This window comes from Notolepis coatsorum, assembly GCF_963971535.1.
Source record: "Notolepis coatsorum genome assembly, chromosome: 7".
NCBI lineage: Eukaryota > Metazoa > Chordata > Actinopteri > Aulopiformes > Paralepididae > Notolepis > Notolepis coatsorum.
In genome coordinates this window covers 128,377,675-128,394,901 of record NC_140171.1, presented here as the reverse complement: position 1 = coordinate 128,394,901, position 17,227 = coordinate 128,377,675, and the positions used below count along the sequence as shown (strand labels likewise).

At 48.7% G+C, this 17,227-nt stretch overlaps 1 protein-coding gene across 1 annotated transcript in view; it reads left to right on the top strand.

The window, feature by feature from the left end:
- Positions 1–446: 446 nt before the first annotated feature.
- Positions 447–17,227, top strand: part of LOC311231759 (netrin-1-like) — a gene marked incomplete at its 5' end in the record, with an annotated part of 123,266 nt that continues 106,485 nt past the window's right edge. The window contains one exon of the mRNA XM_084318382.1: positions 447–1,383. Coding sequence (XP_084174508.1) covers positions 447–1,383 — 937 coding nt within the window. The remainder of the gene's footprint in view (positions 1,384–17,227) is intronic.

Below are 17,227 nucleotides of genomic sequence, written 5' to 3'. Positions count from 1 at the left end.
ACTGGTGATTTTTTTTAAATTTTTTTTTATTCTGAGGTATAGTGCGCTTAATTAATGGAGTTTTTTTTTAATCTCTTTTGATTAACATTGCAATATGATACAATTAGATACGATTCCTGGCAGTTATATTGTTACGTTAATTATTAGCAGATGTGTTAAATACTGACAATTTTCGAAATATTGTTTTTGTCTAAAAATGACGTGTATGCGTAAATCAAATTAAATGCATTGATATATGTTTTTCTCTCTTCAAGTTAGCAGCAATACGTTATCATCATCATCACAAACTTCTCACTGTTCCCCCCACGGCTGTGTTTTTCAGCGTATAGAGAGATCCCGGTCACCTTGGAATATAAATAATAATGATTTTGATTGTGGACGTGGTGGTCACCGTGGTGACGGTGGTGTCCCTGATGTCGCGGGGTGTGCGCGCCGCTGGATACGGAATGAGCGTGTTCGCCGCGCAGACCTCTCCCCCGGACCCGTGCTATGACGAGAACGGGAACCCGCGACGGTGCATCCCCGATTTCGTGAACTCTGCTTTCGGGAAGGAGGTGCGAGTCTCCAGCACCTGTGGGAAAACGGCGAGTCGGTACTGCGTGGTCCGGGAGAAAGGCGACGACAGGCACAGGAACTGCCACACGTGCGACGCCACGGACCCCAGAAAGTACCACCCGCCGGCCTACCTGACGGACCTCAACAACCCGCACAACCTCACCTGCTGGCGGTCGGAGAACTTCCTCCAGGCTCCGCAGAACGTCACCGTGACACTGTCCCTGGGCAAGAAGTTCGAGGTCACCTACGTGAGCCTGCAGTTCTGTTCACCGCGACCCGAATCTATGGCTATTTTTAAGTCTATGGACTATGGCAAAACTTGGGTTCCTTTCCAATTTTATTCGACCCAATGCAGGAAGATGTATAACAAGCCCAGCAGGGCCGCTATCACCAAGCAGAACGAGCAGGAGGCGCTCTGCACGGACTCCCACACCGACATGCACCCGCTGTCCGGCGGCCTCATCGCCTTCAGCACCCTGGACGGCAGGCCGTCGGCGCACGACTTCGACAACTCGCCGGTGCTCCAGGACTGGGTCACGGCCACGGACATCACCGTGACGTTCAGCCGGCTGCACACGTTCGGCGACGAGAACGAGGACGACTCGCAGCTGGCCCGGGACTCGTACTTCTACGCGGTGTCGGACCTGCAGGTCGGCGGCAGGTGCAAGTGCAACGGGCACGCGTCGCGGTGCGTGAAGGACCGGGATGGAGGGCTGGTGTGTGAGTGCAAACACCACGCCGCGGGGGCGGAGTGCGACAGGTGCAAGCCCTTCCACTACGACCGGCCGTGGCAGCGCGCTACGGCCAGGGAGGCCAACGAATGCGTGGGTGAGTAAGTTCATCCAAACATGTTGTTTTCCTATAATCATGTGTTCAGTACTACTCCTATTGATTCAAATGTATAGAATATTAGAGTATACTGCTATTGGGGGAATTGGGTTCATATTTTCTTTAATGGAAGTTTAGGTCGCCTAACTATGTGGCTTGAATTGCAATAGTACTGTGAGGATATTTCCAATAATAATAATAATAATAATAATAATAATAATAATAATAATAATAATAATAATAAACAATGACATATGATGGGCACTTTTCTAACTGTAAATGTTTTGCCTCATGACATTCTTAGCACACAGTCTATTTACTTTTGTAAGTTTTCTCTGTCCAATCATTTGCTTTCTGAAAACGGAAACGTTTAGATTAGTTTGAAAAATAATGTGAATTGCGATTGTTGTTATTATTATTATTATTATTAATGTTATTATTATTGTTGTTATTATTCATAATAATCATAACAATAATATAATAATTATAATAATATACAGCTATCACCTGCCATTTCATTCCGTCAGTCTATAAGGCTGCTGCTGCTAGTAATGTAGCCAATTTGAAAAATGTATCAAACCGAAAGCTGGTCTCTCAGTAAAACCACATTGAGGTCCACTTCCTTTTAAGAAATTATGGCGCACGTCCACATTTAAGTCACATGCAACATGGATTTCCAATTTGAAAGCCGTATAGTCCATTTAGCCGTTAGGCTATAGCTCAAACAGAGTCTGTTCGACCACCTCAAACGGGCCCACTCTGCACCTCATCACTCACTGACATGGTTCTCATGGTTAAACTTGTACCGCTGCAATAAAACCATACTTTTTTAATTGATTTGAAAACCTTTATGACTAGCCCACAGCGGTTGTAATTGAATGCATATTTGCTATTCCAGATCAAAGTCAATTAGCTATTCATCAAAATTGTTAGCCAGCAATTAATGTGGTTATGGCTCATGATAAAATTATGTTATTAATATTATTATTATTATTATTATTATTATTATTATTATTATTATTATTATTATTATTATTATTATTATTATTATTATTATTATTATTGTTGTTGTTGTTGTTGTTGTTGTTGTTATTGTTGTTGTTGTTATTGTTATCATTGTCATTATTATTATGATTATGATTATTATTATTATTATTATGATTATGATTATTATTATTATTATTATTATTATTATTATTATTATTATTATTATTATTATTATTATGTAATTATTGTTATTTCAAAGTTGATTGGTCAACTATAGAACCCTCATCAACATTTGAGGTGTTAATGCAATTTGGTTTTATTAGCATTTCATATATAATGACAGATAGTGATAGCAAACATTTTTGTTTTTATTTGAGTATTATCATAATAATAATGATAATAATAATTATTATTATGATTATGGTATTTATCAATGAATGCACTGAACCTCAGAGGCCTCTAAAAGACTTGGATTGATTAATACCCCAAAACAAATCTTAAAAGGCTTCTCACTGCTTTTAATAGGTCTCCATGGAATTAATTCCAAGCTCTCATTAGAAATCAAGCCATGAGACGAAGTTGTAATGTGTGATAAATGCAGCTTCTTTTGGTGGTGCTGTTATAGTGCTGCTACTACTAGTGCTGCTGTTATAGTGCTGCTACTACTAGTGCTGCTACTAAAGTGCTGCTGCTACTACTAGTGCTGCTACTATAGTGCTCGCCCTCTGAACACTGAGCCGGGGCTGTTTCATCAGCTGCAGCCAGATAGCGGCACAGACATCAAAGATACAGTAGTTATTACAGCCCAGGACAGTGATACAGAATACACTCACACTTACTGCAGGAACAGCGGCCGGGTACATCCGTTTCAACGTGACAGTGCTGTAAAGATAAGGTGCATATATGACACAGAAGGAGATGGGGGGGGGGGGGGGGGGGGCTGGGGGCTTGAGCTTTAGGCTTTTTGTTAGGCTGAATTGTCTGGATGAATGAAATTGCTTTAACAATTTAGCTGGGTTTCAGGAAGGATGCACATGATAGGATTTTGACCAGACGGGGTTGAAAATCAACCTCATGTGCTTTAAACATTATTATTTTTTAAGAGAATCTCAAACATGCGGTTGTGTCGTGGATGCTGTGCTTACAGTTTTAAACCCTTTTCAGAGAGTTTTATTTATTTGATCTTTTATTTCAAACATTTTCTAAGAACTCTATCTTAGAATTCGAGAACTCCAGTGAATCACACAGATTTGATTGGACAACTCATCAAAGGGGGGAAAACAAAGGGGAATCCTGTAGCCGTGTGTCACTCTTATGCAGGGTGACAGAAGAACTGGACTTAGTTGTGTTTATTTGACGTAAAAGCTTGAAACATGGCCTTCGAGTCGCGAGCCCGCCTACTAAAATACCAGAGAAGACCACGCTTTACTTATTATACGTGCTGTAGCTCGTAGGTGCAGTTACTTTAAATGTTTCTCAGAATCACAAGGATCACACAATCATTGAAACAATTGATTAGATATATGGTTGTGGCAGTATACGCTAATGGTGCTGCTGCTACTACTGCTGATGATGATGAGGAGGAGGCGGAGGATGAAGAGGAGAATGTGGATGAGGAAGAGGAGGAGGAGGGTGAGAAGAATGATGGCGATGATAGCGATCAAAAGTAAACAAAAATTATAATAATCAAAAATCACAACTTGGCTCCATTCTGTTTGCTGCATACAATCACAGACAGACACATTCGACCTGCAGTAACGCAAACCAACTCAAACTCCCCGTGTCTGTATTTCCATTCCGCAGCGGGCCTGCTGAGAGCCATATTGTTTGACAGTCACCCGTGGCATGTGTCGGCTGTTTTGACACATGGCAGGTGTTTAAAAGGTTTTTGTTTGCTGGTTTTGTCCATTTCCAAAAACTCGGAGACGTTCCCAGTGGCAGAGGTGAACACGTTGTTAGATCAACAGGCGGAGGCTTTGTGGAAATATCTACGCACTCGCTGACTGACTGTAGCAACTAGCAAAGAGTGCACCCCGGAGAGGTGACAATGTCTTTCAGGAAATGAAAAAGGCCAAGACGGAGGCTGCAATGGGCCGTTTCTCTGTCCCTGCTCTTTCAAATACCCTATAACGCCACAGCGTTATTATGCTCTTTCATCCCGGGTCAGGGCCTGAATTGAGTAAAGTTAGTCTTACCCTTTACCTAAACGCATTGAAACATAGTCGTTGTTTGGTCTTATGGGGAACCATTTTGGATCCTACCCATCATTTAAGAAACATGGCTGTAGACACGTCCAGTCCTATATTATCCAATCTTCTACCCATAATGATCCAGTCTCACGACGGATGACGGATGAATCCACGATAGTCGGTTGGTTTTTATAGATAAGTCTCTTCTCATGTCGCACATCCACAGTCAGTGACACATGCTGGAAAAGGCCTGTTTAGACACAACCTCTTTGATAGGAATGAATTGCCCCACCCCCCCTTCCTCACTGTGAATATCTTTGACACTTTATTTTCTCTGAACCAGCATGTGTATAGCATGTCTGGCCGTGGAGCCACAAAGGACCGTCACTCACTGCATCCATCATGTTGTCAGCGAGGCAACTCTCTTTAGCAACACATTCCTCTGGGATGATTTCTGCAGGGTTCTCCATCAGACACTGTGTGTGTGTGTGTGTGTGTGTGTGTGTGTGTGTGTGTGTGTGTGTGTGTGTGTGTGTGTGCGTGTGTGTGTGTGTGTGTGTGTGCGCGTGTGTGAGTGTGTGTGTGTGCGCGTGTGTGAGTGTGTGTGTGCGTGCATGCGTGCATGAGTGAGTGAATGCATGCGTGTGTGTGTGTGTGTGTCTTCAGATTGGCCATGGAAATGAGAAAGCGCGGTAAAGGGTGTGTGTGTGTGTGTGTGTGTGTGTGTGTGTGTGTTCTAAAGCAAACACCGCCTCTCAAAGAGAAGAAAGCCCTGCCTGACACCTCGGTGTGAGGGCAGGGAACAGGGGGAGAGGGGCGGGTGGTGGATGGGTGGCATGACAAGTCACTGCCAGTGTGTGTGTATGTGTGTGTGTGTGTGTGTGTGTCTGTGTGTGTGTGTGTGTGTGTGTGTGTGTTCATAATAGAGTGATGATCTCTCGGAGATCCGGAAGCTTCATGTTACAAACTGCCCAGAGTGGCCACTCACTCAGAGAGCCATCGGTCTGCATCCCCCCCCCCCCCCCCCCCCCCCCCCCCCATAAGGATGCAGTTATGTGAAAACACTGGTGTGTCTCTGTGTGCTATAAATACCCAGGTAATGTGGGGAGAGTTGGAACCGATGCAAGCTCTCCAGATGCAGGGGACATGAGTGTGTTTGACCTCTACCTAAAAACATACAAACCCCCCAAAATAATAAAAACAACGAACCCCTTCCGCCGCAGGTTGTACTCGTCCTTCTCGAGGAGCACTTTGCTGATTAGGTTTATCTGGACCTTAGGACCTTCATATATTACTGAGTGTGCATCTTGGTCCATTTGGGATATTGATTCCCCATAGAGCAGGCCGTAGGAGAGCTTTTTAATGCAATGAGTGGGGAGGAGACAGTATAGGGGAACCGTCGTTCAATAGAAATTCTGATGATGAGTTTGTGTTTGCAGTTGGAATCGCTTTGAGAGCAGAAGATCGCAGCATCGCTTCTAAGGAATCCCCAGCACGTCCTCTTAACAAAGTTTGTCTTGGACAAGCAACCGTTGTGATTGGAGGGATCAAGAAAAGAGGGCGGTGCTCGAGATCATTTTAATAATTGAATCAGTGAACTCACATGTACAACTCTCACTCAACTCAAAAGCGTGAAACTTCAGAGAGTGAAGGTGACACAGACTCGGAAAAGAATGCAGAGGGCAAAATTCTCTAAGCGCAAATTAACGCAAAGGCTGTGTTCCACTGCAAGTTTTCCCCCAATCAGCAAATATCTTCCAGTTCCGCAGGTTCCTTCGAATCGCTGCAAGTGTTTTGGGGGTAAGAAAGAGAGAGAGAGAGAGAGAGAGAGAGAGAGAGAGAGAGAGAGAGAGAGAGAGAGAGGGTGGGGGTGCCTTGAATAATTCAGGAAGATTAAACAGACAGCTTGAGGCATGCAGTACGAAGGGACTGACACTGCAACACAGAACCAAGTAGAGCAGAGGGAGGAGGAGGGGGAGGAGGAGGAGGAGGAGGAGGAGGAGGGGGAGGAGGAGGAGGAGGAGGAGGAGGAGGGGGAGAGGAAGGAGGGGGAGGAGGAGGGGGGAGGAGGAGCGGGAGGAGGAGGGGGGAGGGAGGCGACACTAGATAAAATGGAAGAGATGGATGGAAGGGCGAGAACGACGAGGAAAGTGTGTGAGAGAGAGAGAGAGAGAGAGAGAGGTAGGGTGACATGTACACGGGGCTGTTGGACAGTGGGGTAGATTTGGTGACATTTGCGGTGAAATGGTTTTTCGCCAGGCTCCCGTTATTCTGCTACAAAACTATGTATCGGGCGGGGGGGGGGGGGGGGGGGGGGGGGCAGAAGGAGTCCCCTCCCCCTCCGCCCTTCCTTTCTTTCAGCCCCAGAACTGCAGAACTCTGTTGGCACGGCGATAGCATATCAGTCACTTGGCAGAGTCTCACAGCCCTCTAGCCCCGTTCCAAACCTTCTGTCTGTGGATCTCCCTGTAGCTGTTGTTATCCCTCTATATCTCTGTTGGAGGAGAGAGACTCTGCTTCTGCCTCTCTGCCTCTCTCTCTCTCTCTCTCTCTCTCTCTCTCTCTCTCTCTCTCTCTCTCTCTCTCTCTCTCTCTCTCTCTCTCTCTCTCTCCCTCAGCTTGTCTCGCCTCGTTACATCAAAATATACACTTGGATCACTCTATGATGAATGCATGCAGCATTCTAGAATGTTCCCAGGTGCCGCTCCGGGGATATTCTGATTGACAGGTGCAAAACATGTGGTGGAGGAGATTTTGACACACTCGATTTGACACCCCTTCTGATAATTGGATTTATAAATGCTCCAACTACTTGCTTCGAGGGAAAATTAGTTGTTGATTTTTTTCCCCTTCCATTTTTCTGTCTATTTGATGTAACAACTGGATGGCTTTCTGACTGTAGAGAAGAATAAACTATGTTAACCTTTTCACTCCCACACTACAGACGGTTAACCTTCTGTAGTGTGATTGTGAAAGGGGTTAACCCTTTTTCGTGTGGCAGTGAAAGGGTTAACCCTTTGGTAGTGTGGCAGTGAAAGGGTTAAGCTGAGTCACGGAGGCCTCGTCATAAGGTTTCCATCTCAAAGAACCTGGCTGTAGATTACCTTGACGGAACGGGAGAACAAACTGCAGATAATTCCTGATAATAAGTCGCTTCGCGTGTTTAAGGATTATATAGTGTTTACGTACTCCGCACTTCAGACACGAAAATGTAAACAGCCCTGTGAACGGGGGGGGGGGGGGGGGGGGGGGGGGGGATGGGCGAGACCAATCTGCTCAAATATTTATTGTATAATCAGTCGTCACATTTTGTCTTTCCTCTTCATGTGTGTACATAGCAGCCACGCGCGATGACTCATTTTCTCATTTCAAACTTGCCTAAGTCTGTCGAACACAAAATAGGGATGTGTCATGTATACCTCTCCTCAGGTTGTCATCATGCCCCCCCCCCCCCCCCCACCCCCCCCCTGGTACCTGACACACCACGCACACACGCACGCGCACACACACACACACACACACACACACACACACACACACACACACACACACCACACACACACACACACACACACACACACACACACACACACACACACACAGGGCTGAGGCTCTGGCTAATGTTCGAGCAGATTACCAGAGCACCTTCACGAGGCGGCATCCTTCATCTTCAAAGCCGCCGGCCGCTTCATTGGCGGGGGCCGCAAACAGAGAGAGAGAGAGAGAGAGAGAGAGAGAGGGGTGAGAATGGAGTGACAGAGTAGTTTGCACTTTGCTCTACCGTGTAGGACACACACACACACACACACACACACACACGCGCGCGCGCGCGCGCACACGCACACTGGGTTCTCCTAGCCTTTAGCCAGTAGTTCAAACCAGGGAAATGGCCTTTCTCTCATGACTAGGAACTCTTTCCCTCAGCTCTTATCAGTGTTTATGACTGCTTTTGTAAACCACTGCAGAGATCAGTCAGTCACAGTTCAGACGCTGTGCTCTCCTTCCCATGTTAGTATCTAAGATCTGCCATGTCCTGTCAAACACACTCGAACATGGCCACCAAGCCCATGCCTATTGTAAGCAAGGCTGATGGTTCATAGTATATCTAGGCCTGTAATCAACCACCAAAAAGCAGAGAGCCAAAAAAGATAACTGTATACACACACAATTGTACACACAGACACACACACATAAATGGATGTAGACTCGCACTGTGAGAAGCTACTGATTACGACGAGGCCCAGACCTCCCCTTACAAGAGGATCCATAGAGGATTACGTAGTGGTGTTTCTCCGTGTGACTGACTGTGTGCGTACTGTACTCTGTGCCTGTGTGCGTACTGTACGCATGCAGTGCATAGGTATATCGTGTTTGTTGCGGTATGTTTGCATTCTGCGTGACATTATTGCGTACACACCGGTATACACGTGTCGTGCATGCTTGTTTGTGCATCTGCATTTATGAATGTGTGTGTAGGTGTTAGCAACATTATATGTGTGTGTGTGTGGGGGGGGGGGGGGGGTCCATTGCAGTCAGTAAATTGGAGCTGAAGGCTGCTAGAGCCAGCTAGCCCGGGCCGCTCGGCCATCTGGGTCTGGTTTGGTGAGCTGCCTGCTGTTGACCACCCCGCCCTGCTCTGATTGGCTGGCAGGAGGATGTGTTGAAACCTGTGGTCGCCCGCCTCTTGCTGCCACTGCTGCTGCTGTGGTGCCAGGGATGCAGTATAGTGTGTGTGTGTGTGTGTGTGTGTGTGTGTGTGTGTGTGTGTGTGTGTGTGTGTGTGTGTGTGTGTGTGTGTGTGTGTGTGTGTGTGTGTGTGTGTGTGTGTGTGTGTGTGTGTGTGTGTGTGTGTGTGTGTGTGTGTGTGTGCGTGCGAGTGTTTGTGTGTGTGTGTGTGTGTGTGTTGGCGCGTGCGTGTGTGTGTGAGTGTGCACATGTGCATTCAGATTATGCGTAACTTTTCATAATGATATTGAGTCCAGTAGTATTTACTTTGGGGTAATCCAAGACATTTGGATTGTACTATATGCATCTTTTGTCATCCAATGACAACGGGACGATGGGAAGTTAATACATACAGTACTGTATCTATGTATATATGTGTTGTGTAAAGAATTTGTGCTAAAAAGAACTCTCATCTCTTCCATCCTCATATCATCCAGTTGTTCTTCAGAAGTGAGTTACTGTAGTGACGCTCACACCTGTTCAGTCACGGCGCAGGGCCCCCGAAAGCAAACTGTAAATACTCAGTATGAATATCTGGGTGATTATGTGGCTTTTGATGGACCTCCGAGGACAGGAGTCCCAGGGTTGTTATTAACCCTTTCACTACCACACTACAGAAGGTTAACCTTTCACTACCACTTAACCGTCTGAAACGAAATATAACGATAGGTTATGTATATAACCTAGTTATATGAGTATTGGCTGAGCGTCCCGCTCTTAAGCCTATTGAGATACCCCTTATCTCCTGTACCTACTGTACTCCACCACGAAAACAACTTGTACACCCACACCTGACCGGGTCCCGCCTCTATGGAGGCGTAGCCTATAAGACCATGGCCATGGTCACCAACACACCCTTCCTTGCCAAAATCCTGTTCCAGTAAAAGATCCCTCAAAAGGGAACTCAGGGCCGCTTAAGAGCGGGACGCTCAGCCAATACTCATATAACTAGGTTATATACATAACCTATCGTTATATTTCGTATCTGGCTTATCGCGTCCCGCTCTTAAGCCTATTGAGATATGGGTTAGAGCGGACGCGAGACCCGACAAATGTACCCCCTGAGGACCCGTAAACCCACATTAAGGGGTTCGGGGAGCCCTGTCACCCCATCCTTCCTAATGAAGGGGGGGGCGCAGTCAACTCCACCTGAGTGCGAGCAAGAGGGAACTAGAACCCCTTGAACACACAGCACAGGCGGAACCACGTGTGACCTAACACACTGTGGCCCATACCCACACACTCCTGCTACCCTACCAAAGGACGGGAAGCAGGAAAGGCCACAGACCCCAGAACCGCCTGGGAGACAGAACCCCCGGTCATGTCCATGAGGTAAAACCTTACAAAGGGGCCCGGGGAGGACCATGATCCTCCACCGAAGCCCCACCCAGGAGAGCGGCAGAGGCAGCCACCCCATGAGTGGAGTGCGCCCTGACGCCCCCAGGGGGATCCTGCCCAGCCAACGTGTAGCAGAGGGCAATGCCCTCGCACAACCAATGGGACAGGCGTTGTTCGATAGTGCCTTACCGGCATGAGAACCACCGTGACAGACAAAAAGCTGAACGGTGACCCCGAGGTCCTGAGTACGGCTGAGGTAAATCCCAAAGCACGGACCGGACATGACAGGTGAAGGCCCGCATCTAACTCACTAGCGTGAGGAGGCGGATGAAACGCCTGAACCACAATATCCCTGGAGCGGAAGAACTCCGGATATTTACAGGCACGAAGGCAGGATTAGGCCGCAGAGTGGCACCGCAATCGGACGAAAGACAGGCACTCTGAACGTACCGAGAGAGCACAAAGCACACCCACACGTTCAGCGGAGGTGACGGCCAGCAAGAACGCGGTCATGAACGACAGCTGTTCCAACGGCGCCTGCTCGAGCGGCTCAAACGGGGCCAAGGACAACCGACCGAGGACCAATTGAAGATCCCAAGTCGGAGCCAAGGAGCGTTGCACCGGCTTAATGCGTCGAGCGCCAAGCAGGAAACGTTGAACAAGACATCCCCTCAAATCCCTCATGATAGGAGGATATAGCTGCTGCATATACCCTCACCGTCGAAGCCGACAGTCTATCAAGGAGAGACTGGAGGTAACTAAGGACAGCATCCAGGGGGCAGGAGACTGGGTCCCGGCCCCCCGCCTTACACCACACTTGGAACATACGTCATCTGCCCGCGTAAAGCGCGACAGTGGAGGGAGCATGCGCATTCCGGATGGTAACACCATCAGGATCAAGAACCTGCGCCCCTCAACGTACCCGTCCCAACAACTGACCTAACAGATGTATGGGGAAGAATCCCAGGCGGCACGGCATCGGTCCCAGACCTGCCTGGCTATGTCCGGACGTAATCCCCACCCGTCAGGATGAGGACCGCCCCGCGACAGTACACCTGTACCCACATTCATCCTGCCGGGGATGTGGGGAGCCCTCAGGCCGCGCAGATGGAGGACGCCCATTGCCAGCCGCCCGCCGCCTGGTGCAGACGGGGGGAGCGTACTCCTCCCTGTCTGTCGATATACGACACTGACGTCGTATTGTCCATCCTGATCAACACCGTTTGAGGACCAGAAGGACCGCTTTCAATACCAACACATTGAACGTAGCGCAGACCGGGCAGCATGGTTTGCCAGCTGCCCCCTACTGCGTTGGCCCGACGCGTCACCAGAGAGGGAGGCGTCGGTGAAAAACGTGACGTGAGACAGCGCCGTAACCGTTCTAGGACGGAACCTCCCGAGCGTGTTGACAACACGCTCTGAGAGGGATGCCCATAGCCCTCCAACCGTTGACTGGGAAGAGGAGTACTCTACTTCCAGTCTATAGCAAACCCCAGGCTGGTAGGGACCTGCCTGGTACGAGACCTGACAATCCACCTTGACCAGAACGTCGTCAGGGCAGAATACACTCCGTAACCCCTGATGACGCAGAGGCCCCAGTGCGGCCTCCATGCACTTGGTGAAGATGCGGGAGCCAGAGAAAACCGAACGGCAGCCTCTGGTACTCATACGCTAACCCTGCAAAGGAAGCGTAGGTAAGCCCTAGGATGGAATATCGGAGATGCGCATACGCATCCTACAGGTCTATGGAGGAGAACCAGACCCCCACCTGACAGTGTTCAACAGGTAGGAGACGACCCAAAAAATGCTGAACCTTCCCATGGGACAGGTCCAGCCTGGGTCTGACACCCCCCCCTCCCGATTTCTCAGGCACCAGAGAACACCGGGAGGAGAACGCCACGACGATGGCTTGCTTCGTCCACAGAGATTGGATCTCGTTGACCAGAGCTGTCACTGCTGGAGACCCTGACAATAGGGTCTGTACCAAACCCGAAAACGGGTGGGGTTGTGTAAACACAAGTCCCCGCCTCAGCGTTCTCTCCATCCACCTCGACATATGGTACTGCCGTAGTCATATGTGATGACACTCCCAACGTACCCGCCGCCATGTGGCGCAGGTCCGCCAGGAACTGTAGATAGTTGGCCCGGTCCCACCCGCTGTGCGTAGCCAACCCTGGAACCGTGCGAGCAGAGCGTTCTGTGTCGGGACATCTGACCCTGACACCACCCATGAGGCAATCGCACCCAAGGGGGGACCCCAACAGAAAGGGCCGGTTTGATACGGGGGGCTTTCTAGGTGAAAAAAGCCCCCCCACTGAACACCCCTCCAGAACATGCTGAGGAGTTGTTCTGCAGCCGGACATGTAAGGTGTAAGGACCCCATGGGTTCCTACACACCGTAGCCCTGCAGTGATATTACTACCACCCAAATCACACGTGCCTGCGAGACCACTGCCAATCTTTCAGGAGTGGGAGGCACCAACATGATACCTGGCCTGGCGAAGGCGAGGCCGGGGAAGCCCGCACTGTGTGCCTCAAAAGGTTTCGAGCCCCCCTGCTGACAACACTTATAGTTGACAGACGTAACACCAGGCTCAACCAACACAGCTTATGGTGTGGGAGCCGCTTGACAGCACAACATTCTCACGGACAGACCCAGGCTCAGCCATCAACTGGGTGTCAGCCCCTGTCCCCATGAGAAGCGAAAAGTGGGGCCGCCCGCGCTTCAACGAAGGCACGCGGCCCGCAGCCAAAGGAAACAATCAGAGCCCACTTTTTCCGCTGGTGTTGGGGAAGGGAGTGATCGGAGAGCGGGCTGCTCGCGGCAGGACGGTGACGGCTTGTTGTTCAAGCCGAACCCATCCAACATGGCCGATCCCTCGGCCGCCAAGGCTGTCGGCCTTGTGGACACCTGTCGAATCAACGCCCAGGATACCTCTGGCGGGGGAAAACATGGCCGCCTGTCGAGGGCCTCGTCATCGCCGCTGACGAGGCCGTGCTCTCTCTTCTTCTGGCTGTGCGGTGTGAGGCGGTGTGGGGCCTAGGACAATACCGCCCGCGCTCCAGCAGAAGACCAAAATCCCCTGCGGAGAGGGGAACCCTGAGCGGTTATAGCTTGCGGCTAGGTCAAAACTAATAACGTCAACAACCTCCCGCGATGTGTCGACGTCGGCTTGCCCTCAAGGCCCCGCCACCAGACACCATTTTTTTTATAGAAAAAACAGCAATTCGAACACAGTTCTAATCGCTGCCAATTCCATACCGTGGCGGTACAGGCATTAGCAGCCCACCAGCCACTCGCCAGGCCGACCCACCCATGGCGTCGGCCGGGCGGGGCACTGTTTCAATATGTCAAAAGCAAAGGACTGATGTTAACACGGAGCACCATTGGTGGTTGCAAACAGCAACCTCCACTGTGGTGTGCACCATGAAAGGGTTAAATGAATAAAAGAACTAAACCACAAAATACTGTAGAATGAGCAAGCCCATATACACACGTTAAGGGGAGGCGGACCAGAGCTAACTAGTCCCGCCTTCATTCAAAATATTCACAACAGCACACCAGCCCTAGCTTAGCCCATTTACCAAAAAAGGTAAACAAAGCCCCCCCCCGCATACTCCCCCAATAGACACCGATTGACCGTCAGCATGAATGGTTGAGAGGAGAGAAAGCTGCAGCATAGACAGACCTTCTCATAGCAGCGTGACAGAACAAAACAGTAGCCCACTACACTACTACAGCCTAGCGTGAGGCGATGTGGAACCCAGATCAACAACCGCCTGCGCACAAACACGCAACATGTTTACAATGTCGGCTGGACCCATAGCCCCACTACCCGACGCCAATGTGGATAGGAACTAGCCAGCTGAGCCATAACCCGCCGTTAAGTCCCATCCTGCAGTAGTATAGCTCTACTGCTACACCGCCGAGCTCACGCATCGGCTCCCAGATGGGGACACCGTTCAACAGACCCCGCCGGAACACAAAGGTAACGTACCTGGCTAGGCTACCTAGCCACGGCCTACCCTGTTGTCAACCCATTTACCCGTAAAAAGGTAAATAGGACTCAGCAAAACCCCCACAACAGCTACCGACTGACCTTCTTTGATGAACCGGGCAAGAGGAGGGAGAAGTGACAACATCTCACGGCGGAGACATTAGAACAGCGTAGCAGTAGTGTTCAGCATGTAGCATTAGTATTAGCATGTAGCTAGCATTAGTTGTTTAACAGCACGCTTGCAGGACCGTTTGGAACCCGTTCACCGCAGTGAACGTTCACCAAACCATCCCCCCCTGGCGCCGACACACAACATGGTTGTGTAACAACAACCCAGCATTTCTAACACTAATACCCGTGCCTGATGACACAGGGCTCACCGTTGTACAAGCCGGCCCGATAGCCAAACCATGTACGCTGCCCCTCGATCTGCTGTCGTCAGACGAGGAAACATCAACATAGGCCCGCCGTGTCGCTGAACATGCTTCGAAGATGCCAGGGGCAACAAACCTCCGGTAAGCTTTCAACATTACGCAATTCCTCCAATCTTTTTCATACTACTAGTTACATAAGGTGCACTGCATCCAATATGATGGAACGAAAATAGAGGAAGGGTGTGTTGGTGACCATGGCCATGGTCTTATAGGCTACGCCTCCATAGAGGCGGGACCCGGTCAGGTGTGGGTGTACAAGTTGTTTTCGTGGTGGAGTACAGTAGGTACAGGAGATAAGGGGTATCTCAATAGGCTTACGAGCGGGACGCGATAAGCCAGATACGAAATATAACCTTCTGTAGTGTGGTCATGAAAGGGTTAACACTTTGTCGTGTGGCAGTGAAAGGGTTAACTGTATGTAGCGTTGTAGTGAAAGGGTTAACCTTCTGTAGTGTGGTAGTGCAAGGGTTAACCTTCTGTAGTGTGGTAGTGAAAGGGTTAACCATCTGTAATGTGGTAGTGAAAGGGTTAACCGTCTGTAGTGCGGTAGTGAAGGGGTTAACCTTCTGTAGTGTGGTAGTGAAAGGGTTAACCTTCCGTAATGGTAGTGAAAGGGTTAACCCTTTGTCGTGTGGCAGTGAAAGTGTTAACCCTCTGTATTGTCGCAGTGAAAGGGTTAACCCTTTGGTAGTGTGGTAGTGAAAGGGTTAACCTTCTGTAATGGTAGTGAAAGGGTTAACCCTTTGTCGTGTGGCAGTGAAAGTGTTAACCCTCTGTATTGTCGCAGTGAAAGGGTTAACCCTTTGGTAGTGTGGTAGTGAACGGGTTAAGCAGGGTGAGGATGCGGCTGGATTAAGGTGGGCAAGAATGCTGGACCTCTGTTTGACATAGAAACTATGTTAATTCTCCCTATTGACAACTCTGATCATAATTCTTAGATTGAGATCATAATGCTGTAATTTAGACATCTGATGGAGAACTATATGTGGTATAGAAGCCGTCATCCCGCGATGCGAAGCATTTGAGTGATGCCACAGATTACTTGTAAAAATAATCTGATTACTGATTACTGATTACTCCTTTAAAAAGTTATCTAGTTACTTTACTGATTACTTGATTATCAAAGTAACTTAGTTACTTTGAAAGTAACTAGGTTACGAAGTCGTCGTCGTCCCCCCTGCTGCTGCCACAACATAAGAAACTGTTTTGTTTTTAAATAATGCTTTATTGAAAGTGCATAATGTCATAAATCATGATTGGCTGCTCAGACAGGTCATCATGAGACGTCATCAGCCATCAGGCCATATAAGGTCACAGCTGTCCACTGCTCAGGCACTCTAGGACAGTGGTTCCCAAACGAAATAAAATAGAAAATGCATATAAAATTGTAAAACCGTTGTGTAATATAAAACATGGTATTATAGTTTGTTATTCTCATGTGTGTGTGGCTGTGTGAGTGCGTGGGCGAGCGCACGTCCCATCTCCGGTCTAGCTGACTGTACCCCTGGCTTTCTTATCATCAGCATTATGAGATAGTAACTAAATAGTAACGCACAGCCACTTGGAAAAGTAACTGTAATCAGATTACTGGCTTGTAAAAAGTAAGTAAATTAGATTACTATTTACTGAAAAAGTTATCAGATTAGAGTAACTAGTTACTGGCATCACATTCTCTTTTGCCGTTAGCTAGCATTAGCAATGACACTAGCTACAGTACCAAGAATTTAAGCTAATGTCAGCTACCAAATGTTGCAGCTAACACTTGCTACTATAAACCAAAGACCATCGTTATTGAACACTAATTACCACTTTAATTACCACCGTGTTAGCGTGTGTGTGTGTGTGTGTGTGTGTACACCCACATACGTGTCTGCACGTCGTTGTGTGCATACCTACATGTGAGGACACGAGAAAGAAGAGAGACAGAGCGATGTATGTTAAAGTGATGTTGACGCATGGCACCGTGTTGAAATGAAAATCAAATCAGAAGTACCCATAATGCATTACCCGGCTGGGTAGTAGCAGAGCACACACACTGCACCCGTCTGAGCCAACATGGCCGCCTTCCAGGGGTTAAGACATCACACACACTGCACCCGTCTGAGCCAACATGGCCGCCCTCCAGAGGAAAGACATCACTTTTTAGCCACAGTTCCTTCCAGAACCTCTGGCC